Source organism: Halichondria panicea, chromosome 3 (assembly GCF_963675165.1).
Source record: "Halichondria panicea chromosome 3, odHalPani1.1, whole genome shotgun sequence".
Classification (NCBI taxonomy): Eukaryota; Metazoa; Porifera; class Demospongiae; order Suberitida; family Halichondriidae; genus Halichondria; species Halichondria panicea.
This window is the reverse complement of record NC_087379.1, coordinates 121764-146151: the sequence shown is the minus strand read 5'-3', so window position 1 is coordinate 146151 and position 24388 is coordinate 121764. Positions and strand designations below refer to the sequence as shown.

At 44.2% G+C, this 24388-nt stretch overlaps 5 protein-coding genes across 25 annotated transcripts in view; all 5 read left to right on the top strand.

Annotated features, from left to right (window-relative positions):
• LOC135333424 (tripartite motif-containing protein 2-like) overlaps window positions 1-17815 on the top strand; it is a 56208-nt gene extending 38393 nt beyond the window's left edge. For 3 of the 17 annotated variants that reach the window (XR_010393902.1, XR_010393903.1, XR_010393901.1), the window contains one exon: window positions 335-1218. The gene's annotated coding sequence lies outside the window, so the exon portion shown is untranslated. The other 14 variants (XM_064528390.1, XM_064528388.1, XM_064528383.1 and 11 more) reach the window with 10 other exon arrangements.
• LOC135333475 (ATP-binding cassette sub-family F member 3-like) lies at window positions 2101-21356 on the top strand. Of its 4 annotated transcripts, none has more exons than XM_064528447.1 (8): window positions 2101-2421; window positions 2657-2725; window positions 2783-3770; window positions 19737-19816; window positions 19878-19970; window positions 20049-20252; window positions 20487-20589; window positions 21218-21356. In XM_064528447.1, exons 1-3 carry the CDS (start codon window positions 2240-2242, stop codon window positions 2970-2972), a joined length of 441 nt encoding a protein of 146 aa, XP_064384517.1. In that variant the 5' UTR covers window positions 2101-2239; the 3' UTR covers window positions 2973-3770; window positions 19737-19816; window positions 19878-19970; window positions 20049-20252; window positions 20487-20589; window positions 21218-21356. The 4 variants fall into 4 exon arrangements, with proteins under 4 accessions (XP_064384517.1, XP_064384519.1, XP_064384515.1 ...); XM_064528449.1 differs by having other exon boundaries at window positions 19697-19816; window positions 19878-19919; window positions 20188-20252; XM_064528445.1 differs by having other exon boundaries at window positions 19697-19816.
• Window positions 6208-8922, top strand: LOC135333448 (probable serine/threonine-protein kinase drkD). 2 transcript variants are annotated; one of them, XR_010393909.1, is made up of 4 exons: window positions 6208-6454; window positions 6570-6906; window positions 6962-8579; window positions 8636-8922. XR_010393909.1 is itself a non-coding variant. In XM_064528419.1 (3 exons), exons 1-3 carry the CDS (start codon window positions 6224-6226, stop codon window positions 8083-8085), a joined length of 1692 nt encoding a protein of 563 aa, XP_064384489.1. In that variant the 5' UTR covers window positions 6208-6223; the 3' UTR covers window positions 8086-8921. The 2 variants fall into 2 exon arrangements, 1 of the variants encoding a protein (XP_064384489.1); XM_064528419.1 differs by having other exon boundaries at window positions 6962-8921.
• LOC135333431 (E3 ubiquitin-protein ligase TRIM71-like) lies at window positions 11867-14380 on the top strand. Its single transcript, XM_064528404.1, has 2 exons — window positions 11867-11961; window positions 12096-14380. Exon 2 carries the CDS (start codon window positions 12106-12108, stop codon window positions 14308-14310), a length of 2205 nt encoding a protein of 734 aa, XP_064384474.1. The 5' UTR covers window positions 11867-11961; window positions 12096-12105; the 3' UTR covers window positions 14311-14380.
• Window positions 20081-22816, top strand: LOC135333065 (vacuolar protein sorting-associated protein 26A-like). Its single transcript, XM_064527996.1, has 5 exons — window positions 20081-20187; window positions 20487-20589; window positions 20637-20649; window positions 21218-21429; window positions 22518-22816. Exons 1-5 carry the CDS (start codon window positions 20081-20083, stop codon window positions 22569-22571), a joined length of 489 nt encoding a protein of 162 aa, XP_064384066.1. The 3' UTR covers window positions 22572-22816.
• Window positions 22817-24388: the final 1572 nt, after the last annotated feature.

Genomic DNA, 24388 nt, shown 5'->3' with positions numbered 1-24388 from the left:
GTTGAACATCTTTCAATAGCCATAACTTTAGTTCCGTTGATCTAATGTCAAAACTCTCACGATACTTTTTTCTGAAAGCTTAGAAAGAGACCTTTCAAATTATGTTTTTCGATCTAAAATTTTGTTGCGGCCAGAATTTGTTGTGAACTTTGAGGTCTCTTTCTAAGCTTACACATAATCAGAAAATCGTTGAAATAATTATGATCCACTGAATTCAAGTTTTGGCAACGTAAACATGCAGTCCTCGGACCATTGATTAAACTGATGGGGTTGTTGAACGGCCATAACTTTATCACACCCACACACACACACCCACACCCACACACACACGCAGCCACGGGGCAGACACTGCGTTGTGACGTATTTGTAGCCTCAATTGAGCGTATTGAGATCACAACTCGTACGAGGGAGCTGCTGTTGGGGGAGGAGTCGAACGTTTCAGTGTGCAGGCTTTTTACGAGGAAGGTACGTACGTTTCAAAGGGGTTAATGTGGAAACAGTTACAGTTAAGTAGTGGGTGTGTCGATAGTCATCCATCACTAGGTTTGCTGGGAAATTTGTAATCCATTCTCTAGAATTTATTTGTGTACCTAATTTGCTCGTTATTCTCTGACCCTTGTACTCAGAGATATGCCCACAGAATAAGGCCTATAGTTTACTAGGATCATTCATGAGATGGAGGTTTGAAAAATTAAGATATTCCGGGCACACCACTGTCAGTGTGTACTGTATACCGTATAGCGGGTAGGGTATAAACTTTCGTAGAATGACCGTTGAAAGGTTTTCGCGGATTTAATTTTCACGGAATAGCAGCCTTTCTGCAACATGCATGCATGCGATATTAAATTCTAAACCTGTGTAGGGTACCAGCTACATAGTCTTGTACATGGCTTGTAATAATAATTATTATACGTGTATAATTATGATGATCCCATTTTGTACTACATCAGGAGTGCATGAACTCCTGGTACTATAATAATTATTATCCGGTTTAAAATACAGCGACTTTTCAATTACGAATTGCGAAATTCGCTCAATAGATTGGTCATGCAATTTCCCATTTATAGTTACAACGCAATCAAGCTTGTACAGTGTCATTCACAATCCATTAACCTCTCATTGGATAGTACTGTCTCTATTCCTGTGTTGTACACTACTGTCTATTTAATTGTAGATTGTGTTATTTATGTTTATGTGAGCAATTTCCTGAACCTATTTTCCCTCCCCCCACAGTCTCGTGCATGGACAAAGATGATGTGTACAGTTTTGGAATGCTTGCTTGTGAAGTGGTGAATGGCAGATTTCCTGAAGCTGCTGTATTTCTTGGTCTGCTATCGAGTATGGAAGGTGTATGGAGGGAGCTCCACCCACTCATCACCTCCTGTGTCTCTCACTCCCCTCAGGACAGACCCTCCATGGACACTGTGCTACACCACATCAAACAATTGGACTCTGAGTCTTAGCATTGGTGCATGAGTGTGTTATTATTAATTTGTGTAAAGAAATTTTGTTAACTTATTCTGCAAACAAAGTGGGGGAGTGGCTGCTCAAGATGAGGGGGTGTTGCATATGGGGTCAGAGATCAGAAAGCCATGTGGACTCACTGAAAACTGTACTAGATATCATGCAAGATGAAGGCAGCCTTGATAGCAGCCACAGTCCTCACACTTGTCTGCTCCCTTCATAAAGCCAGCTCTCTGGGGAAGCTGAAGGTACAGGTGGTTTTACTTCCCTATGTCCCCTCCAGCACTGGAGTCAAGGTCAACTTCACTCTGAGCTCCCCTCAAGGTTGCTTCTCTTGGTCAGTGTACCTACTGTGTGTGTGTAGGGGAGGGGGGATACTGGTGCAAGCTGTGACCCTGAGTTACAGTCAATAGTTAATTAAGCTTGGTGCAAAGATTTAGGCCTAAAAACAATTTTAACGTGGCTTAATATTGCTCGGTGAATTCCAGCGTCCAATAATTATTATATAATTATAGTGCAATAAAAATAATTAATGATTACGTATAATTATTATGCCACCCACACACACACTCCCACCCACACACACGCCCACACACTCCCACCCACACCCACACACACACACACACACAGGTTGAACATTAAACCGGACATAGTGTCAGATATCTAACCATGCAGCTAGCATACTTGTAGTGATACACGTGTGTCTCTCCCCTGCCCTAACCACACACCCCCTCACACACGTGCACGTGTTGGCAAGTCCACCCTCCTCCGCTCTATGGCGTGTCGTGAGCTGCGTCTACCAGCTGTTGTGAGTGTACTACACGTGGAGCAAGAGGTCACCGGGGACAACACACTAGCACTGGATAGTGTACTCAAGTGTGACACTGAGAGAGTGCAGCTGCTCGCTAGAGAGGGGGAGCTACTGGCCTCAGGGGACAAGAACACAGCAGCAGGCAGGTCTGTATACTAGGGGTGGGGGGAGGTGTTTTAAGTACAGTAAAATTACAAAAATTACCAAATTGGTGTCCAGCTATAATTAGGGTTACCAGTGTGTAGGTGTCCTAGTGTGTAGTGTACTGTGTGTTTGACTGCTAGTGAGCATTCGTATGATTATGGTTTGTGTGTATATTTCAGTCACTTATTTTTCAGTACTTTATTTACCTTTCATCTGCCCCTCCCTCTGTATGTGTAGCGCTTCTGATGAGCTGGCTGAGGTATACCTTCCACTACAGGAGATAGACGCTGACAAAGCACCAGCAAGGTGACTGTACCCAGTAGATCAAGTACCATCTTACACACTGTGCTCACTCACTCACAGAGCTGGCTGTATTCTGGCTGGTCTGGGTTTCACTCCACAGAAGAATGAGATTTTATCTGGCCAGGACACTGTTTGCAAGATAAGCAGTTTTTTAGAGACGGAAGTGCTGACATTAATTAATCTTCTGTTTTCTAGGGGAAGGCGTGAGTGTTTTTTCAGAATCAGGCCTGTTTTCAGAGCTATCTTTTAGCTGCCATAACTTGAATTCCATGGATACAATTTCAATGATTTTCTGATTTTCTGAAAGCTTAGAAAAAGACTTGTCATCAAAGTTTATATTTGAGAGATAAAAGTATTTGCCAATTTGGCCATACCATGAATAATAGCCCATGGTTAAAGTGTCTTAAAACCGCTAATTGCTCGCAGTGCCAAAGCTCACTAATTTGTGTGTCCTATGCTGTAGATGTGGGAACACGGAACCATCGTCGGTTGTGTGCAGTGTATTATATTCGTACCCCCGGGTTTGAAGTGATCCATGGACTACTGGACCGTGTCATGTAGCTGCTAGAGGTGTCCTTCACCAAAGATGGCAGTGGATACTTCCTCAAGGCAGCTGAAGATGAGGGTTGCATAAGCACAGCTGTGTATGTGTGTTAGGGACTTGTGAAGGAACTACTGTATATGCATTCAGTCCAGTTTGTTGGGAATAAATGGCCTTGAGGTTTTTTGAAGTGTATGTGTTGGGAAGATTATTTTGTCAGAAAATTAATTCCTACAACTACACTTGCTCACTGCCCACACTTCTGCACTGCTTGTGTTTACCGCCCCCTCCCCTGCACACACACTCTACCTATTTCCCGGGCCATTGTGCAGAGGTGTGTTTACGTGGGAAGGTGATCGGGAAACTGGGCGTGCTCCATCCCGGTGTGTCTGTTGTTCAGCTCTAGTGTGTGTGAGACTGGGAGGTGTGTCTGGTGCAGCTGTTCTCACGGCCTCCTCCAACCAGTACCTGCCCTCCGTACTCTCCAGGGAGAACCTATCTCCTCAGGTTAGTGTGTGTTCATCATGACCTCCTTGACAGTATGTACCCAGGTGTGTGTTTAGGGTCAATACTGCAAGGTCATGTACTGTACATAATTATGTCATGTACATATAATTATAGCCTGGATCCCAGGGTAGGCCGGTGAACGAGGCTAGTACATATAATCCTTTTGTTTGTAGTCAGGGTATTCTTTTTAGAGGAGGGAAACACTAAACAGCCATAACTTTAGTATCGTTGATCCAATGTCAAAATTATTTTTTATATTATTTGCTTAAAATTAATGTTTAGAAAGAGACTTTCAAATGATGTGTTTCAATCCAAAATTTCTTTGGTGTAATTTTTCGGCCTTGGACCCTCAGCTATTATCCATGGTTGTGTCCAAATTAGTTTTGTAGCGGAACTTTGATGGCAAGATTTGAAAGGTATATTATCTTAGAAAATTGTTGAAATTGAATGCCCAAAGATCGTTCTATTGTTTGATGTAGTAGTGAGACGAGCAAAATGTAACCCACGTGACAACGTTAGAATCTTTCTCTCCATTTTGAGGATGTTCTTTCTTTGCAGCTAATTTAATACCATGACGATTGTGTTTAACGTTTAGGCTCATGTGATTCCTATATCTGGGTATCATCTTACGTTTAGGTGTTCTGTGGCTTGTAGCTACATGTACAATCAGTGTAAGATCTAACCTTGGTTCTGAGGATGTGGATTTGCTAATTACAGTAGAACCTTGATTATCCGGCTTGGCAGTTTTCTTGTTATCAGATCAGAAAATGGGCGTGTCCCTCAAACGCGCATGCGCGGTGTAGCTGTTACCATGGAGACATGCCTGCTTATCTTCTACGCATGCGCAGACAACCATGTGGCACTGCTGTTTATCAATAAAGTGGGTGGATCAAGGCGTGGTTTATCTATTCGATTATCCGGCCTGCTTCTGGAACCAAGGTGCCCAGATAATCGAGGTTCTACTGTAGTTGTGTGTGTGTTTGGAAAAAGAGAGTATGTATAAGATCTAACCTTAGTTGGATTTGCCATTAGTCAAGATGCTAGTTTCTAAAGTGGGCATTTGTGAATAATTATACTTGAGTGTAAGTTACAAAATTCGATTTCGATAAAAATTTCATTCGTCTGTAGAATTATGGTCTATCTGTAAGGGATTGTTCAGGTTGTTCTCTTGAAAGTGCGTGTGTGTAGATTGGTCTAGGTGATCTTGTGAACTCATTGTATTGACGTAGTAGTTGGTGATATTGTACAGTATTATCAATGTTAGGGGTTGGTGTGAAGGAGAGTCCTTTAGTGAGTAGTGTTAGTTGTTCAGTGTTCAGAGATCCTGAGCTGAGGTTATGGACGGATACGTTGGAAATGTTATGCGGTGGGCCTAGGCATAAAAACATTTAATGATGATCTATCTTTGTTTTGTTTTGTTGTGGTTCCTGGGTTGTTGTTTTTTTTGCCTATAGTGTTGATTGTTTCGTCTCTGTCTCGCTGGGTATCTCCTGGTGCGTTGTTGAGCTTGTATATATTGCTCATTCCTTCAACACTGGATTATTGTCATTAGCAAGAAAAGTTTTGATGTGTAAATATCCCGACCACAAGAGAAGGCCGGTGGTGTGAGTGGGTGGGGCAATGGAGTCCACTCAACCATGCATCTCATGGACCCAATTAAGAGTGTTCTAACATAATTATACACATAGAGATTATCATCCGTATGTATGTATGTATGTATGTATGCTGATTTTGTATTATGATGAATTTGAATACATTTTGTGATCTTGTGTGTGTGCATTGGCATGGGTGCATGATGTGAGATCAATTTCAACATGGTATGGAGTGTTGTTAACATGGAGGGTGACATTGTATGAGCCCAAAAGCGCATGCGCTAATAATCCAGTTTCTACGATACATAAATACGTTTGTGCATGTGTAAGTACCATGCAGTGATTCAATCGTTTTAACGATAGGGAATTATAATTACGATTGCAGTGCGTATACTGTTGTGTATAATATAAACCCTCCTCCCCCTGCAGGAGATTGTGCTGTGGAGGAAGGAAAAGCCGTGGAAAAGTGTTACCAAGTATTAGCTCACTGGCTCTAATTGGACTGCACTATGTGTGTGTGTGTGTGACTATACTATCTATGGTGTGACGTGTTCGTTGTACTGAATACAATTATGCGGGGGCAGTGTGTGTAAATGGTGTACCCCTGCAATGTGGGGGCGGGGCTGGTATACAAGATGGCTACAAGATATGACTCCACTCCACTAACTGTGTTGTGTGTGTGTGTGCATAGATTATCTATGGTGTTAGCCTCGATCCCAGCCCCTCTCACCAGAGGTCTTTCTCAATTGAGAGCGGCCTGGAATCGAGGCTACTATGGTGTGTGTGTGTATAACAGAATGCAATGTGGGGGCGTTATGTGTAAACATGCAATGTGGGGGCGGGGCTAGTGTTGCAAGACTGATGGCTACAAGTGATGATGGTGTCTTGTTTGGTGGAGTGGAATGGAGCAGCTCTCCCGTTACCTTCCATAGGAACAAGGGGAGGAATGTTGAACTAACAAAGAGGAACACAGTAGCCACTAGGACTAAGAGCCATAACTATGGTATAGTGTTCACCAGTGAGCCAGTGGTTGTTGGACAGATGCTCAAGGTCACTGTGACAGAGAAGGAGGGAGGTTGGGCTGGTGGAATGGTGAGAGCTCATTTGGTGTGTGCAAGGTATTAATTTTTACCAGCGCATCGGATCTCTTATCATCTGTAGCTTATTCATGTACTTGTATATTAAATTAATTCGCTCTCTTTGACAGCAAATTGGTTTCACTGGAGAGAACCCGGAGAATTCGACACTGACACAGTTAACATATTTGAGATGGCGAGAGGATCACAAGCATTTACTGAATATTAGTGGCCGTACTCTCTATTACAAGGACAAGAAACACTGTAAACTGGATTTCAACACTGATGATTTTGTAGAGGGTGATTCCTTAGGAATGTTGCTGACGCTGAAAAAGGAGGTCCACTGGTTTGTGAATGATGTGTGGAGAGGGTCTGTACGTGTGAAGGACTACCCCCTGGACACACCTATGTGGGGGGTCGTGAGTGTGTATACACTGTGTAAACAAGTCAAGGCAGAGATTTGCACTGGTAAGCTATTACTAGTACAGTGTATGTGTAGTCACATGTGTTCACTCCCCCACAGTGTCCAGAAACCCTGACTCAGAGAAGAGGCTGAGAGAGATGGGACTAGCACAGGATGCAACACCTAAAGCAGTGGGAACACAGTCGTTGTTTGCAAGACTAGGGTTTGGATCAACTAAGTCACGAAATGATGTCACAAAAACAGTCTCAACCCCACTTGTGGAAGATATTCAACAACAACTAACAAGAGCTAATGAACTGCTCATACAATCACGCTCAGACATTCAAGAGCTTCAACGAGAGGTAGCTGAAAAAGTCCAAGAAAACACTCAACTACAGCAACAACTAACACTTGCCAATGAACAGTGGGCAAGATCCAATGAACAACTAACATATGCCAACAACCAACGAAAAATATCTGACACAGAAAACCAACAGCTGATAGGGACCCTTAGAGGACAAGTGGACGTCCTCCAACGAGGAGTGGCCTCTCTCTCAGCCACCAATCGTAGCAGCCACCCTCAGGAGGTGGAGTTCTGGCAGGTGTCTCCAGAGGAGGTGTCTATTAGAGAGGACGAGATTCTTGGCCGAGGGGCCTGGGGCTACGTTGCCAAGGAAACTTTTAGAGGAACAACGGTGGCCGTAAAACGAGTGTATCCTGAAATCCTACGACAGACTACGATGGATCGAATTCGTCGTGAGATTCGCACCATGGCTCAGATCCGCCACCCCAACCTTGTCCTCTTTGTTGCTGCCGTCCTCAACGAGCAAACAGGTCCCATGATTGTCACAGAGCTACTGGATACCTCTCTACGTTCTGCCTACCAGGACAATCGTGTTGGTCCCAACAAGCGAAGGATCTTTGGAGACATCTCCTCAGCTCTGGTTTATCTCCACCGACAGAGGGAACCCATCATCCACAGAGATGTGAGCTCTGCTAATGTCCTCCTTCTCTCTCTACCCAACAACAAATGGGTTGCCAAACTCTCTGACTTTGGATCAGCCAACCTAGCTCGAGATGCCACTACTCCTGGAGAAGGTGCTATCCTGTACACTGCCCCTGAGGCCTATCCTCAATCTCCGTACTCCCCACAACCACCACCACAACAGACGACAAAGATCGATGTGTACAGTTTTGGAGTGCTTGTTATGCCTCGAGGCGTAGCCGCACGAGGGATACGGTAAAGCTGACTGTGTGTGTGTCTGTCTGTGTGTGTGTGTGTGTATTCCAGCTATAACTGCTCAACGGTTACAATGCGACGAAAACTAACAGCTTTTATAGGCTTCTAGCCACGTTCTCTTGGATTTTGATTCGTGGATTAGCAAACTAAAGCTTCTTTCTCGAGTTATGGCTAGTTTGACTCACATTGAAGGCTGTTGCAGTCTCTTCAGAATCTTTCATAGCATCATCTGTCCGCACAAACTTTCTATTCAACATATGAGTTAGCCTTGCACTAAAGCGCTAGCTTTTTGTTAGCTACAATACTCAGAAAATATCTGTTAAAACAGCTAGCTAGCAGTACAGTAGCCATTTGTAAAATTGATCTCTTTGGACACACCCTTTAATTATTCCTGTGGATGTAATGCGCATGCGCGCTCATTCCCCATGTGTGAGAAAATAATATCCAAGATCCAGATCCAGATCCTCCTGGCAGAATCATCTTTGTCTTGAGGGCCTGGTAAGCCACAAAACACTACCATATAACAATATAGATAACAATATGCATGTACACAGGTCTTTTCTTCTTAGATATTATATACACTGAACTACAGATCCTGGAAGAATCAATTTTCTTCTTTCTTGATGTCCTGGTAAGCCACATAATACAAAAAATAATAACTTACAATAGATGCATGTAAATAAGTCTTTTCTTCTCAGTGACTTTATATAGATAAGCTAACTTTAATATAAAATTCATTATAGATAACACTCTAATACTTTTGAGCGAAAGCAAAAACATGGCGAGAGGCATTAGCACAGCGCCAGCTTGAACACTAGTTTGTGAAGTGGTGACTCGAACATTTCCAAAATCTGAACTGTTTTTTCGTTTGCTATCGAGTATGGAAGTTGTATGGCGGGAGCTCCACCCACTCATCACCTCCTGTGTCTCTCACTCCCCTCAGGACAGACCCTCCATGGACACTGTGTTACACCACATCAAACAATTGGACTCGGAGCCTTAGGACATTTATTTATAAACGTGTGAAATAGTTTTCGACTACCCCATGCATGTTAATCATTATTTAGTTTATTTGTGTGATAATTATTTTGGCTGTCTTTTTTTGTCAATTTTATAAGAATTATTACGTGTTCTCTGCAGACAAAGTGGGGGAGGGGCTGCTCAAGATGAGTGGGTGTTGCGTGGGGTCAGAGGTCAGAAAGCCGTGTGGGACTTTTAAAGCTAAACTACCTATTATATATACTGCACTGGATATCAAGATGAAGGCAGCCTTGATAGCAGCCACGGTCCTCACACTCTTCTGCTCCCTTCATAAAGCCAGCTCTCTGGGGAAGTGGTTTTACTTCCCTATGTCCCCTCTAGCACTGGAGTCAAGGTCAACTTCACTCTGAGCTCCCCTCAAGGTTGCTTCTCTTGGTCAGTGTACCTACTGTGTGTGTGTAGGGGAGGGGGATACTGGTGCACGCTGTGACCCTGATCTGTGTCTAATTAATGCCGAAGATTTAGGCCTAAAATTCTATAATTCTAACATTGGCTTTATAATTATTGCACACACACTCCAGTTGACAGCTCTGGAGGATGATGCAGTGATTGCTGCCTACCTTCTACCAGCTACTGGTGGTGTCAGGTCAAGAGAGATTTTTCCTCTACAAGTTCAAAGCACGTGAGGTTTGTTATGCAATATGCTTATCAATAGAATGTTCCCATGCATGATTGTTATCATTCATTTATCCATGCATGGCAATATGCAAGAAATTCTGGGTCTTGTAAAAGTCTTAATTTGTTGCAGGATATAACGGGAATCTGATAATTATTTGCAATGGGGGAATACTAAAACCCCACCATTATATAACTTGTAGTATAATAATTATTATCGCTGATCCAATGTCAACGTTTTGTGATTTCTATAAGGTTAAAAAATGATGTGTTGCAATCCCAAATTTCGTCAGGGCTGTCATTTTCAACCTTGGACCATGGGCTATTATCCATGGTGTAGCCAACTTGGCTAATAGTGTTATAGCTCAAATATAAACTTTGATAACACCGTTTCAAAGGTTTCTTTATAGGCTTACAGAAAATAAGGCACAGAATTCAAGTTATGGCAGCCATTGTTTTGTTTAGTCAGTAATAAGTTACTGCAGAAACATCAATTTTACTTGAATGAGAGCAGGGAAAGTTTTTAAAGATCAGCAAAAATGAGAAGATAGCAACATGTAACCCACGTGACGTGACGACTCTTTTTCTATTGGTGAGGATACTTTTAGTTCGTCTCTTTCTTTGCAGCCATTAAATTTTAATACCATGGCTCATGTGATTCCCATATCTGGGTGTCATCTTATGTTTAGGTGTTTTGTGGCTTGTACAATCAGTGTAAGATCTAACCTTGATTCTGACAATGTGGATTTGCTAATTAATATTAATTACTGGTGTGTGTGTGTGTGTGTGTGTGTGTGTGTGTGTGTGTGTGTGTGTGTGTGTGTGTGTGTGTGTGTGTGTGTGTGTGTGTGTGTGTGTGTGTGTGTGTGTGTGTGTGTGTGTGTGTGTGTGTGTGTGTGTGTGTGTGTGTGTGTGTGTGTGTGTGTGTGTGTGTGTGTGTGTGTGTGTGTGTGTGTGTGTGTGTGTGTGTGTGTGTGTGTGTGTGTGTGTGTGTGTGTGTGTGTGTGTGTGTGTGTGTGTGTGTGTGTGTGTGTGTGTGTGTGTGTGTGTGTGTGTGTGTGTGTGTGTGTGTGTGTGTGTGTGTGTGTGTGTGTGTGTGTGTGTGTGTGTGTGTGTGTGTGTGTGTGTGTGTGTGTGTGTGTGTGTGTGTGTGTGTGTGTGTGTGTGTGTGTGTGTGTGTGTGTGTGTGTGTGTGTGTGTGTGTGTGTGTGTGTGTGTGTGTGTGTGTGTGTGTGTGTGTGTGTGTGTGTGTGTGTGTGTGTGTGTGTGTGTGTGTGTGTGTGTGTGTGTGTGTGTGTGTGTGTGTGTGTGTGTGTGTGTGTGTGTGTGTGTGTGTGTGTGTGTGTGTGAGGGGGTGGTCTGGTGTGTGTGGGGTTGGGTCTAGCAGGTCCACTAGTCCACTGTATAACAGTTTTAGAGCTTCTCTTGAAGGCTGGGTTTCAGTTGCACCAACTCTTAATCAATGTGTGTATTCTCAATCCCTCTCAATAATGATGTTTGTTCCTTGTACACAAGTGGTCTCAGGCTGCTTGTATGGGCATTGGGTTGTGATGGACAATGAGCACTTGGAAATAATTGCCTAGTGTTGATTGTTTCGTCTCTGTCTCGCTGGGTATCTCCTGGTGCGTTGTTGAGCTTGTATATATTGCTCATCCCTTCAACACTGGATTATTGTCATTAGCAAGAAAAGTTTTGATACGTAAATATCCCGACCACAAGAGAAGGCCGGTGGTGTGAGTGGGTGGGGCAATGGAGTCCACTCAACCATGCATCTCATGGACCCAATTAAGAGTGTTCTAACATAATTATACACATAGAGATTATCATCCGTATGTATGTATGTATGTATGTATGCTGATTTTGTATTATGATGAATTTGAATACATTTTGTGATCTTGTGTGTGTGCATTGGGTGCATGATGTGAGATCAATTTCAACATGGTATGGAGTGTTGTTAACATGGAGGGTGACATTGTATGAGTGTGTGTGTCTGTATCTCAGGCAACTGGTCAGAGGGCTAGCAATAGAGTTGGTGTAGAATGTTGCTAGGCAATATAACCACAAGTATGTGTGTACCATTATGGTCTAACCATAATCAATACTTTGATCCTATGAATATTGTTGTGCATGCATCACCTGACCTGTCATTGTGAGAGCTGTGAGTCTATAGCTGCTTTTGCCAAGCTTTGAGCTTTTCTTTCTACTACTAAACACTTTTCTAAAAGTGAGCATAATTATTGTACACGTTCTGATACATTCGTTTGTAGTTTTCGTTGCTTGAATTCTTTGGTATTATTATTATAAAGCTTGACACGCCCCCTTTTTAGCCTATTGTTATCTTTTTCTCTCCCCCCTCAGTTTTGTGTCAATGGCTGAGAGGCCAAGTGCTGCTCAAGAAGCTCTCTCCAAAGTGGAGGACCAGCTGTCATGCCTAGTCTGTCTGGAGCCCTACACCAACCCTCGACTGCTCTCCTGTTTCCACGTCTACTGTCAACATTGTCTCGAGGATATAGTTGCCCACAATCGACAAGGCCAGCTGGAATGCCCCAAGTGTCGCCGGCCCACCCCCCTACCCCCCACTGGTGTGAGTGGCCTCCAGGCTGCCTTCAATATACACCATCTCTTTGACATCCAAGAAACACTCAAGAAGGTGAAAGAGCCTCAGAAATTGGCCTGTGAGAAATGTGTGAAAACGACTCGTAAAGCCACCAGCTTTTGCCGACAATGCACCAAGTTCATCTGCGAGAAGTGTACCGATATGCACAAAGAATGGGAGGAGTTCGAAGGTCACGAAGTGGTTACTATTGAAAAAGTGGAGGGAGATTTGATTCGCTTGGTTTCCCCAAAGAAGATGTCCCCTCGCTGCCCTAAACATGACGAAAATATGAAACTTTTTTGTGAACCTTGTGGGGAGTTGATCTGTATCCATTGCACCGTCCAAATACACAAAGACCACAAGTACTGTGTGATTGCCGACACCTTTGAGAGCCACAAGAAAGAGATCCTGGACTCCCTGGGACCCGTTGAGAAACAGCTAGAGGCCACCGACACAGCTCTCGTCAATCTGGATGGACGACATGCCGAAATTATTGAACACGGAGGAAAACTTGCGACCAATATCCACTCGAAATTTGATGAGATTCGTCGAGCTCTTGATGCTCGTGAGGGGGAGCTTATGGCGGAGTTGGAAGGCCACACCCAGCAAAAGCTCAAGAGCCTCTCTGCTCAGCGAGAGGAGGTAGAGATCCTCCAAACCCAACGTAGCAGCTGCCTGCATTTCGTGAGGGAGAGCATTCGTACCGGGTCTCCAGGAGACGTGCTCAAGATGAAGCAAGGTGTGGTGAAGCAAGTGAGAGAGCTGGTGGACACTTTTGACCCCAACACCCTAGAGCCTCGTGAGACAACCAACACCTGTTTTGTGCCTTCTGCTCAGCTAGTCAAAGATTGCAAAGAATTTGGAACCATTGTCTTGTGTTGTGTTAATATTCCTCAAAAAGCGATCGCTGGACAAAAAGTAACTGCATATTGTCAATTTCTCTCCCCCAAAAATTCAGCACCGCCAGAAGCCAAACTTATCTCGAAAATAACTGACAAAGCCACAAAATGTGTTGTGAAGGAACGAGGGAAGGGAGAGTACGAGATCTCCTACCAGCTGACAGTGGGCGGGGCCAGCGAGCTGATCGTAAGAGTGGGTGGAGAGGAGGTGGCAGGAAGTCCATTCCCTGTGGCAGTCAAGACTCCGATCGATAAACTAGGAACTGTTATCAAGACTATCAATGATCTCAAGAGACCTCGTGGAGTGGCACTCAACCAAGCTGGGGAGATAATTGTGGCTGAACAGGGTGCTGGTATTGTCTCGATATTTAGCCCCACAGGAGACAAGCTGCGAACATTAGACACTCGAGGCACAGCTGTTGGGGAGATGAATGGTCCTTGTGGTGTTGCAGTGGACGGTGATGACAATATTCTGGTGGTGGACAATGGTAATCATCGACTGTTGAAGTTCTCACGTGGAGGAGACCTGATAGCAGCTGGTAGTCATGGCAATGGTCCTGGACAGTTGAACAATCCGATTGGTGTGTGTGTCAACAGTGTCAATGGGAAGGTGTTTGTGGTTGATAGGGGTGCTCACTGTCTTCACATCTTCAACTCTGACCTCACATTCTCCAGCAAGTTCGGCAGTAAAGGCAGTGGTAATGGACAGTTTAACTATCCCTGGGACGTTGCATCCGATCGTAGTGGTTGTGTGTATGTGGTTGATTATCATAATCATCGAGTGCAAGTCTTCACACCCGATGGTGGCTATCTGGCGCAGTTTGGGAAGTATAGCAGTGGAAATGAAGCACTTTACGTCCCTGTCAGCATCTGTGTGGACAGTGATGATCTGGTGTATGTGGGGGAGTATGGGAACAATCGTGTCTCAGTGTTGGCGTATGAAGTGTTTCTCAAGTCGTTTGGATCGTATGGATCTGGACCAGGACAGTTCAACAGTCCTGATGGCATAGCAGTAGACCAGTGTGGTGTGGTGTATGTGTCTGATCGTTACAACAATAGAGTGCAAATATTTTCCTAGTTTATTTTTGTTATTAAATTGTTGAGTTATTGTAACATTGCTAATGAATATTGAAATTGAAACCAGTGAATTCTTTGCCCATGCTGTCTCTGTGTACGTGTGTACTGAGTCTCTCCTGTTATAGTCGTACCTTTAGTATCCCCTCCGCTGCAGGGTCTCCATGGTGCTGGTGGTGGGCGTCAAAACTGGTACGGCCAAGGTCAAGGTCCGTCTGAGGGAGAGGGCGTGACAGGGGGTGGAGCCTGATATCATCAAGCTACTAGTCATTGAGAACATGATTCTACAACCGATGTGTACATTCTTCCACTGTCCTTTGTCGAGTTCGGGTGGAGAGATGGAAGTATGGGAGGTTAGAGGTCATCACCATGCCATCAAAGCAGTATTCATTGGAGCTGACCAATACGACAGTGGGGAGACTCCACTCACAGAGGTCAAGGGTCACCGGACTGGAACTTCAATGTACGTGGTGATCGTCCAATCAGAATGCTCTACCCATGCACCCCCCAGACCTCCTCACTACAACACAAGGACTCAGATAGTAAGTGTGTTGTTGAGGGGGACAACTTTTGCCACTGATTTTAGCATACCATTACTTTGATAGAACTTCCTATAAGAGTTACATGTGTACAGTGGTGGCTGTACCACTTTGAGAGTCTGTAACTTGAATTTCGGTAGTCTGATTTCAATTTTTTGAAAGTTATGGGAGCTTTTTTTATGTTAAATGGAGCTCATTCATTTGGTATGCTTAAAATTGATCATAATTATAGCCAGATTTCAGCTAAATACCATGGACTACAGTCCTGGTCTTTTTCTGACATTTTGTTGCTCATAATGTGGGGGTTGATTGTGCTATTTTATAGAGCTTCATAAAACCATTGAAATTGAACCACCAGAACATAATGTAGTCTGGTATCCCAGTATCATAAGGTTGGTGGAATTGTGTTGACTGCATGCAACGTGTATACTAGTACACAGTACATGTAATTCTTTATTATACTGCACACCATACTGTACTTATCCACACGCCCACACACACACACACACACACACACACACACACACAGCTCCCTGAGTGTCAATTTCTTTCTTTCTCTCCTCCTTCGCAATCCACCAGAACTGACGTCTAATGAAATACTGCTCTTCAATCACCCTCTAAACAAGGGCGCCCTCACTATAACCCACGGCTCTGATTATTCCTGATAATGTCATTGAGTTACTTGACTGTTTGCAGCACCTAGACACTGGTGAGGTTCATGACCTCCCGACCCTCATAACCAAGCACCAGGTGGTGGAGATCAACGACCTAGTGCAAGTGACCCCCAAACACCTCGTCATTCTCTGGGACCCCCAAACAGAGTTCAAATACCAGCACCAATTGAATGTGAGTGTGCTAGCTAGCTTGTTGAGAGCTAAACCTGTGTAGGGTACCAGCTACATAGGCTTGTACATGGCTTGTAATAATAATTACCGTATAGCGAGTAATTTTCGTGAGGTAGAAATGTTCGTATTTTTCGTATTGTAGAGCATCATACAAAAATGAAAACTGCTCTACCGCTATAGGTTCAACGTCACTATCCTGAGCTGTACCAATATTTAGAGTACAAAGTGCACGTAAGAACAGTTCATACGAACATTTGCATCAAAGAAAAGTGTAGTAGACAGTTGTATAATTCAGATTGTAATACATTTTTTATATCAGGTGACTGAATGGTCTTGTGAGGTGGAGGGGATTGCTCACCACTAGGACCAAGGGGAAGTCCCTAGTGGTAGCCATGGATACCAAAAACACGGCTCACTTTGATAAACAGAGGTACCGTACATTATGCAATATGTATTGCTAGGAGCTCATAAAGAGGATTATACAACTCCCACGCACACTCCATTCTAATCTCCTGTTTAGCAATAAATGGCTGAAATTGATGAGTTAGCATGCAGGGGAGGGGTAGTTGAACATCTTTCAATAGCCGTAACTTTATCTAATGTCAAAACTCTCACGATACTTTTTTCTGAAAGCTTAGAAAGAGACCTTTCAAATTATGTTTTTCGATCTAAAATTTTGTTGCCGCCAGAATTTATTGTTTTTTTGGAAGTAATGAACTTTGAGGTCTCTTTCTAAGCTTACACAAAATCAGAAAGTCGTTGAAATAATTATGATCCACTGAATTCAAGTTTTGGCAACGTAAACATGCAGTCCTCAGACCATTGATTAAACTGATGGGGTTGTTGAACGGCCATAACTTTATCACACACACACACACACACACACACACACACACACACACACCCCACACACACCCACACCCACCCACCCACCCACCCACCCCCCACCCTACACACACACACAGCCACGGGGCAGACACTGCGTTGTGACGTATTTGTAGCCTCAATTGAGCGTATTGAGACCACAACTCGTACGAGGGAGCTGCTGTTGGGGGAGGAGCCGAACGTTTCAGTGTGCAGGCTTTTTACGAGGAAGGTACGTACGTTTCAAAGGGGTTAATGTGGAAACAGTTACAGTTAAGTAGTGGGTGTGTCGATAGTCATCCATCACTAGGTTTGCTGGGAAAGTTGTAATCCATTCTCTAGAATTTATTTGTGTACCTAATTTGCTCGTTATTCTCTGACCCTTGTACTCAGAGATGTGCCCACAGAATAAGGCCTATAGTTTACTAGGATCATTTATGAGATGGAGGTTTGAAAAATTAAGATATTCCGGGCACACCACTGTCAGTGTGTACTGTATACCGTATAGCGGGTAAGGTATAAACTTTCGTAGAATGACCGTTGAAAGGTTTTCGCGGATTTAATTTTCACGGAATAGCAGCCTGCATGCATGCGATATTAAATTCTAAACCTGTGTAGGGTACCAGCTACATAGTCTTGTACATGGCTTGTAATAATAATTATTATACGTGTATAATTATGATGATCCCATTTTGTACTACATCAGGAGTGCATGAACTCCTGGTACTATAATAATTTATCGGGTTTAAAATACAGCGACTTTTCAATTACGAATTGCGAAATTCACTCAATAGATTGGTCATGCAATTTCCCATTTATAGTTACAACGCAATCAAGCTTGTACAGTGTCATTCACAATCCATTAACCTCTCATTGGATAGTACTGTCCCTATTCCTGTGTTGTACACTACTGTCTATTTAATTGTAGATTGTGTTATTTATGTTTATGTGAGCAATTTCCTGAACCTATTTTCCCTCCCCCCACAGTCTCGTGCATGGACAAAGATGATGTGTACAGTTTTGGAGTGCTTGCTTGTGAAGTGGTGAATGCCAGATTTCCTGAAGCTGCTGTATTTCTTGGTTTGCTATCGAGTATGGAAGGTGTATGGAGGGAGCTCCACCCACTCATCACCTCCTGTGTCTCTCACTCCCCTCAGGACAGACCCTCCATGGACACTGTGCTACACCACATCAAACAATTGGACTCTGAGTCTTAGCATTGGTGCATGAGTGTGTTATTATTAATTTGTGTAAAGAAATTTTGTTAGCTTATTCTGCAAACAAAGTGGGGGAGGGGCTGCTCAAGATGAGGGGGTGTTGCATATGGGGTCAGAGATATCAGAAAGCCATGTGGACTCACTGAAAACTATACTAGATATCATGCAAGATGAAGGCAGCCTTGATAGCAGCCACGGTCCTCACACTTGTCTGCTCCCTTCATAAAGCCAGCTCTCTGGGGAAGCTTAAAGTAAGGGTGGTTTTACTTCCCTATGTCCCCTCCAGCACTGGAGTCAAGGTCAACTTCACTCTGAGCTCCCCTCAAGGTTGCTTCTCTTGGTCAGTGTACCTACTGTGTGTGTGTAGGGGATCGGGAGGGGGATACTGGTGCAAGCTGTGACCCTGAGTTACAGTCAATAGTTAATTAAGCTTGGTGCAAAGATTTAGGCCTAAAAACAATTTTAACATGACTTAATATTGCTCGGTGAATTCCAGCGTCCAATAATTATTATATAATTATAGTGCAATAAAAATAATTAATGATCACGTATAATTATTATGCCACCCACACACACTCCCACCCACACACACACACTCCCACCCACACACACACACACACACACACACAGGTTGAACACTAAACCGGACATAGTGTCAGATATCTAACCATGCAGCTAGCATACTTGTAGTGATACATGTGTGTCTCTCCCCTGCCCTAACCACACCCCCTCACACACGTGCAGGTGTTGGCAAGTCCACCCTCCTCCACTCTATGGCGTGTCGTGAGAGCTGCGTCTACCAGCTGGTGTGAGTGTACTACACGTGGAGCAAGAGGTCACCGGGGACAACACACTAGCACTGGATAGTGTACTCAAGTGTGACACTGAGAGAGTGCAGCTGCTCGCTAGAGAGGGGGAACTACTGGCTTCAGGGGACAAGGACACAGCAGCAGGCAGGTCTGTATACTAAGGGTGGGGGGAGGTGTTTTAAGTACAGTAAAATTACAATAATGAATTTTATTACCAAATTGGTGTCCAGCTATAATTAGGGTTACCAGTGTGTAGGTGTCCTAGTGTGTAGTGTACTGTGTGTTTGACTGCTAGTGAGCATTCGTATGATTATGGTTTGTGTGTATATTTTCAGTCACTTATTTTCAGTACTTTATTTACCTTTCATCTGCCCCTCCCTCTGTATGTGTAGCGCTTCTGATGAGCTGGCTGAGGTATACCTTCCACTACAGGAGATAGACGCTGACAAAGCACCAGCAAGGTAACTGTACCCAGTAGATCAAGTACCATCTTACACACTGTGCTCACTCACTCACAGAGCTGGCTGTATTCTGGTCTCTCCTGTTATAGTCGTACCTTTAGTATCATACCTCACTCCATCCCCTCCGCTGCAGGGTCTCCATGGTGACATGGTGCTGGTGACGGGCGTCAACACTGATACGACCAAGGACATGACCGTCTGATTCAACTATCAGCTATTCCTGGCACTTTAGGATTCATCACCAGGGCATGTATGACAACAGGTGAGTACCCCAAGGCAACAACGTGACAACACTGTATACCCCACACCACATACCCTTCTACACACACACAGGCACGGGAGAAGGCGTGGCAGCTAGGGGGTGGAGCCTGATATCATCAAGCTACTAGTCATTGAGAACATGATGCTACAACCCTCCATGGATATATGTACAATCTGCCACGTACTGTCCTTTGTCGAGTATCGGGTGGAGAGGCGGAAGCATGGGAGGTCAGAGGTCATCACCATACCATCAGAGCAATATTGATTGGAGCTGACCAATACAACAGTGCAGAGACTCCACCCATAGAGGTCAAGGGTCACCGAACTGGTGGTGGGCTACACTGAAGCCATCCTACAAGACATCAGTATCCTAATATTGTATTTGTGTGTGCAGTTGCTTAGAGGCTTTGTCGATGATGTCACCATTTTCTTAGCCACCCTCCAGACATGTTACACACTCCATCAGCCTCTAAACCAAGTGCTGGAATACACGTCGTCCCTCCTCATCACCTTGGTGAGCAAAGGGTTAAACAAACAATGCTGATTGTGCATTCTTATGATTCTCCCTTCTCCAGATTTCTCCATCGCCCCCGGCAACAACTGGATGTTGGAGGTGGGTAGAGACTAGTCTCGCAAGCAGACTTGTCCTAGAGTTCCTTCACAGCCAGGTATGGTTCAATGCTAAAATTAGCCTTTGCTAGAGTCAATAATCCTTCTTTTCACGGTTATTTTATGCTATATAATAGGAAAATATACGAGGTGTTACCCGCCCACTATGATGTGGACAAATCTGATTGGCACTGCCAACATTCTGGCAGGGGTCCACGGAATTGCTGCAATAGTTACCAGACGTTCCCTCCCTCCCACGTCTGCTCGCGAGACTAGGTAGAGACTACGCCATCACTGTGAATGTGTTTGACAAAATGAACCACAAGATTATCATCACTGAGGTCAGCCCAACACACACACACACACACACACACACACACCCACACACACCACACACACTCGACATTTGTATATTTAGCTTGTATAATTATATATACAAGATAACGCTAGGTATACTCCATTCCATGAGTTTGGATAATTATAGCCAGGCACGTACAGCCACACCACGTGCATGCTCCTGATAGTGGATCATTGTCTCCTTGCTAAATAATACACAGCTACATTTGTCCTTGCAGAATCTCTTGTGCCTGCCGAGCCTGTTTCCATGACGATATGACCAGTGATGGTCATATGCCAGACTGCCCTCTATTGACTCAGACCAACAATCACAATATTCAGGTACACTTGCTGCACTGTAGTTATCGTAATTACATAATTGTCTACAGTTTCCTGTGCAGAGTATTGCAATATAGTGTACGTGTTGATGGACTCTATAGTTGCTTTGAGTGACCTCGCGTCTGTTGTCAAGCTTATAAGTACAATTATGCATTGAAAATGTCAGTTTTCTAGCACTGAATAATTCATTGATTGTTGTCAGGTTTAACTGCCCCCCACATACACACACACACACGCTCCTACCCCCCCCCACACACACACACGCTCCTACCCCCCCCCCCCACACACACACGCTCCTACCTCCCCCACACACACACACAGCTCCTACCCCCCCCACACACACACAGCTCTTACCCCCCCCCCACACACACAGCTCCTACCCCCCCCCACACACACACACACGCAGCTCCTACCCCCTCCCCCCCACACACACACACAGCTCCTACCCCCCACACACACACAGCTCCTACCCCCCCCCACACACACACACACACACACAGCTTCTACCCCCCCCACACACACACAGCTCTTACCCCCCCCCCACACACACAGCTTCTACCCCCCCACACACACCCACACACACACACACACACACACACACACACACACACACACACACACACACACACAGCTCCTAGTATCTACACTGAGAATGAGCAGGTGGGCAAGTATGAGATCATGGATGGTGCTCCAGTGAGGGGGGAGTCCATCCCCATCCGTCTGTTCCTGGCAGGCTATGACCTCACTCCCACTATGAGGGACATTAACAAGAAGTTCAGTGTCCGCTACTACTTCAACCTCGTGTTGGTGGATGAGGACGAGAGGAGATACTTCAAACAGCAGGTGAGGGGGTGTGGTGTTGCTAGGGGGTTGCTAGGGGAGTATCCATTGGTAATGGTGGAGTGTGGTGTAGCTAGTGTACATGAAACAATGTGTACCATCTTCTAATTACAGCACCATGCACTCTTAGACTAATAGAAGTGCCAACCAACTCCACAAAATAATTTTTTATTTACTCCAATTGAGCGCCAAATATTCCTTTCTGGAAATATTTTTTTGCTGGCCGGCGCTTAGGCATACATGTAATTAGAAAGAAATTATAACGCGTCCTTAAATCGATGCTACATGACTGTACAAGTGATCTTTATATGATAGCAGCCTTCATGGAAACTGCTACTAGTACTCTACGTTCTATTGCTAACTGGAGTTATAATATTATCTCGTTCTATTTAGTACAAAAGACTGTTTAGGTAAGCTACCGTAGAAACTGGATTATTAGCGCTTACTCGACCATAAGCGTATCTTTATTTTAAGCGCATGCTCAACTGCAGGCTTTTCCAATTATGCGACGGTTATTAGTGAAATTTTAGAATTGATTCATCTAATGAGCTAGTTAGCTTGTACAGTGCATGATAGCTATATAACTGGTGATATCCATCTGGAAGGACTCTCTGCATGGGCATGCTGTTACCTTGTCCGAATGCTAAGAGAATGTGAGACATGGATGAAGTCCTTTTATTCCAAGCTCCTGGTCAATATGAATGTTTTTGTTTTTGAATTTCAATGATGTAAATGAACTGAACTGTAACCTAATAGTATGATATAGATCCAGTTAGGGTTGCCTGCTTTCCTTGCTTGCTCACTTTCTAGCCAGCTTGCGAGTCAGCACTCATCACAGAGACATCCGGTTGCTGGGTGGGGCTCGAAATGACTGCATTATAGGCGCATTCTCGAATATAAGCGTATAGAGCTCTGCTATATATTGACCCCAAAAGCGCATGCGCTAATAATCCAGTTTCTATGGTACATAAATACGTTTGTGCATGTGTAAGTACCATGCAGTGATTCAATCGTTTTAACGATAGGGAATTATAATTACGATTGCAGTGCGTATACTGTTGTGTATAATATAAACCCTCCTCCCCCTGCAGGAGATTGTGCTGTGGAGGAAGGAAAAGCCGTGGAAAAGTGTTACCAAGTATTAGCTCACTGGCTCTAATTGGACTGCACTATGTGTGTGTGTGTGTGACCATACTATCTATGGTGTGATGTGTTCGTTGTACTGAATACAATTATGCGGGGGCGTTGTGTGTAAATGGTGTACCCCTGCAATGTGGGGGCGGGGCTGGTATACAAGATGGCTACAAGATATGACTCCACTCCACTAACTGTGTTGTGTGTGTTGTGTGCATAGATTATCTATGGTGTTAGCCTCGATCCCAGCCCCTCTCACCAGAGGTATTTCTCAATTGAGAGCGGCCTGGAATCGAGGCTACTATGGTGCGTGTGTATAATGGAATTTAATAGCATATTAAATGGGGTTAACAACAAGGAGCAGGCCGCAATGACGTCACTCATCTCAACGCATGTGCACTAAAGTTGAAGCCTCGTGGCAGTCTCAGAACTATTAGCAGTCACTTTGTGAGCATATCAGACGTCCATCATTCATTCATTCATTCATCTTCTGTCTACCAATTCTCTCTACCGATTAGTGCCCGGTCATCGGCCATGGACCCCCCCCCCCCTCCCTCAGTTGGCAGGTACAGAACACCTAAGCCTTTAGCCAAAAGTTACTTAGACACCACCGCAGCTGGCACGTCGATAACCCCTCTCCATTCTAATACGAATGTGAAAAATCAGGGGCACAATTGACTGCCAAGGTGGTGTAGGATCAATACATATAGTCGCTAACCATGCCTTATACGTACCTCATGCTCAGTGTAGCTATAGACAGTGTAGCTATAGACAATAAATTAATAAATTATATCATGTCACTGCATGGAGAGTATGGCAAACTCAACAAGTAGCAACAGAGTATGGCAAAATCAACATAGCAACAGAGTAAGCCTATGTACGTGCATATAGATGCTTTATTCGTATACCTGTATAGACAATACCTATAATGATCATGTCGCTGCATGGACTCAAACAGATAAGAGTATGAGTATGGCAAACTCAACAAATAGCAACAGAGTATGGCAAACTCAACAATGGCAGGGTATAGCAAACCACTGCCAAGGTGGTGTAGGATCAAATGCTTTATACGTAGTTAAGTACCTAGCTATATACAGTACATGTCATGTCGCTCCACGGACAGCGGCCAACTCAACAAGGTATGGCAAACACAGTAAATGGCAGGGTGATGGCAGACCCAACAAATGGCAGGGTGATGGCATACCCACAAATGCTAGGGTGATGGCATACCCAACAAATGCCAGGGTAATGGCAGACCCAGGGTGATGGCATACCCAACAAATGGCAGGGTGATGGCAGACCCAACAAATGCCAGGGTGATGGCATACCCAACAAATGGCATACTAACAAACTGCCGAGTGTGCATGTTAATAAATGCCGACTATAGCAAACGCAACAACTGGCAGGGCATGGCAAACCCAGCAAATGAAAGCACCGCAGGAGACGCAAAGCTATTATACCAGGCAGACTAGATCAGTAATTTCTCATCAGCCCCCTCATCACTTTTAGCCTTCCCCCCAAAAGTTCATTATTCATTATTTGTTAGGTGTGGCCTAAATTAATGAGCCACACCCACTGTATATTAGGCAGTGGTTACACCCAGCCCACACGGCAAATTAGAAACCGATTACTGATGATGTAATGGTTGTGTACCGAAATATTGCATTGTCAGCATAATGAAGAGTGATTAGTGACCCCTCATGGCCTCATCAATTAAAAAAAAAACCATGTGGTGGTGCTTTGCCTTGTCAGGTGAACATTTTTGCTGCATGCAAACTCAGAGTGGGTAATGATCGACCAAGATTGTTGTTAAAAAGTTCAAGTCTAA

What these genes read in the sequence shown, in the direction of transcription:
- LOC135333475 (XM_064528447.1), top strand. Translation starts at nt 2,240, where the DNA reads ATGGCGTGTCGTGAGCTGCGTCTACCAGCTGTTGTGAGTGTACTACAC. An exon ending in AAGAACACAGCAGCAGGCAG is followed by an intron (nt 2,422 to 2,656) that starts GTCTGTATACTA and finishes CTGTATGTGTAG; the next exon opens with CGCTTCTGATGAGCTGGCTG. An exon ending in GCTGACAAAGCACCAGCAAG is followed by an intron (nt 2,726 to 2,782) that starts GTGACTGTACCC and finishes ACTCACTCACAG; the next exon opens with AGCTGGCTGTATTCTGGCTG.
- LOC135333448 (XM_064528419.1), top strand. Translation starts at nt 6,224, where the DNA reads ATGGCTACAAGTGATGATGGTGTCTTGTTTGGTGGAGTGGAATGGAGC. An exon ending in GAGGTTGGGCTGGTGGAATG is followed by an intron (nt 6,455 to 6,569) that starts GTGAGAGCTCAT and finishes TCTCTTTGACAG; the next exon opens with CAAATTGGTTTCACTGGAGA. An exon ending in CAAGGCAGAGATTTGCACTG is followed by an intron (nt 6,907 to 6,961) that starts GTAAGCTATTAC and finishes ACTCCCCCACAG; the next exon opens with TGTCCAGAAACCCTGACTCA.
- LOC135333431 (XM_064528404.1), top strand. Translation starts at nt 12,106, where the DNA reads ATGGCTGAGAGGCCAAGTGCTGCTCAAGAAGCTCTCTCCAAAGTGGAG.
- LOC135333065 (XM_064527996.1), top strand. Translation starts at nt 20,081, where the DNA reads ATGTGGACAAATCTGATTGGCACTGCCAACATTCTGGCAGGGGTCCAC. An exon ending in ACGTCTGCTCGCGAGACTAG is followed by an intron (nt 20,188 to 20,486) that starts GTAGAGACTACG and finishes TTGTCCTTGCAG; the next exon opens with AATCTCTTGTGCCTGCCGAG. An exon ending in GGAGATACTTCAAACAGCAG is followed by an intron (nt 21,430 to 22,517) that starts GTGAGGGGGTGT and finishes CTCCCCCTGCAG; the next exon opens with GAGATTGTGCTGTGGAGGAA.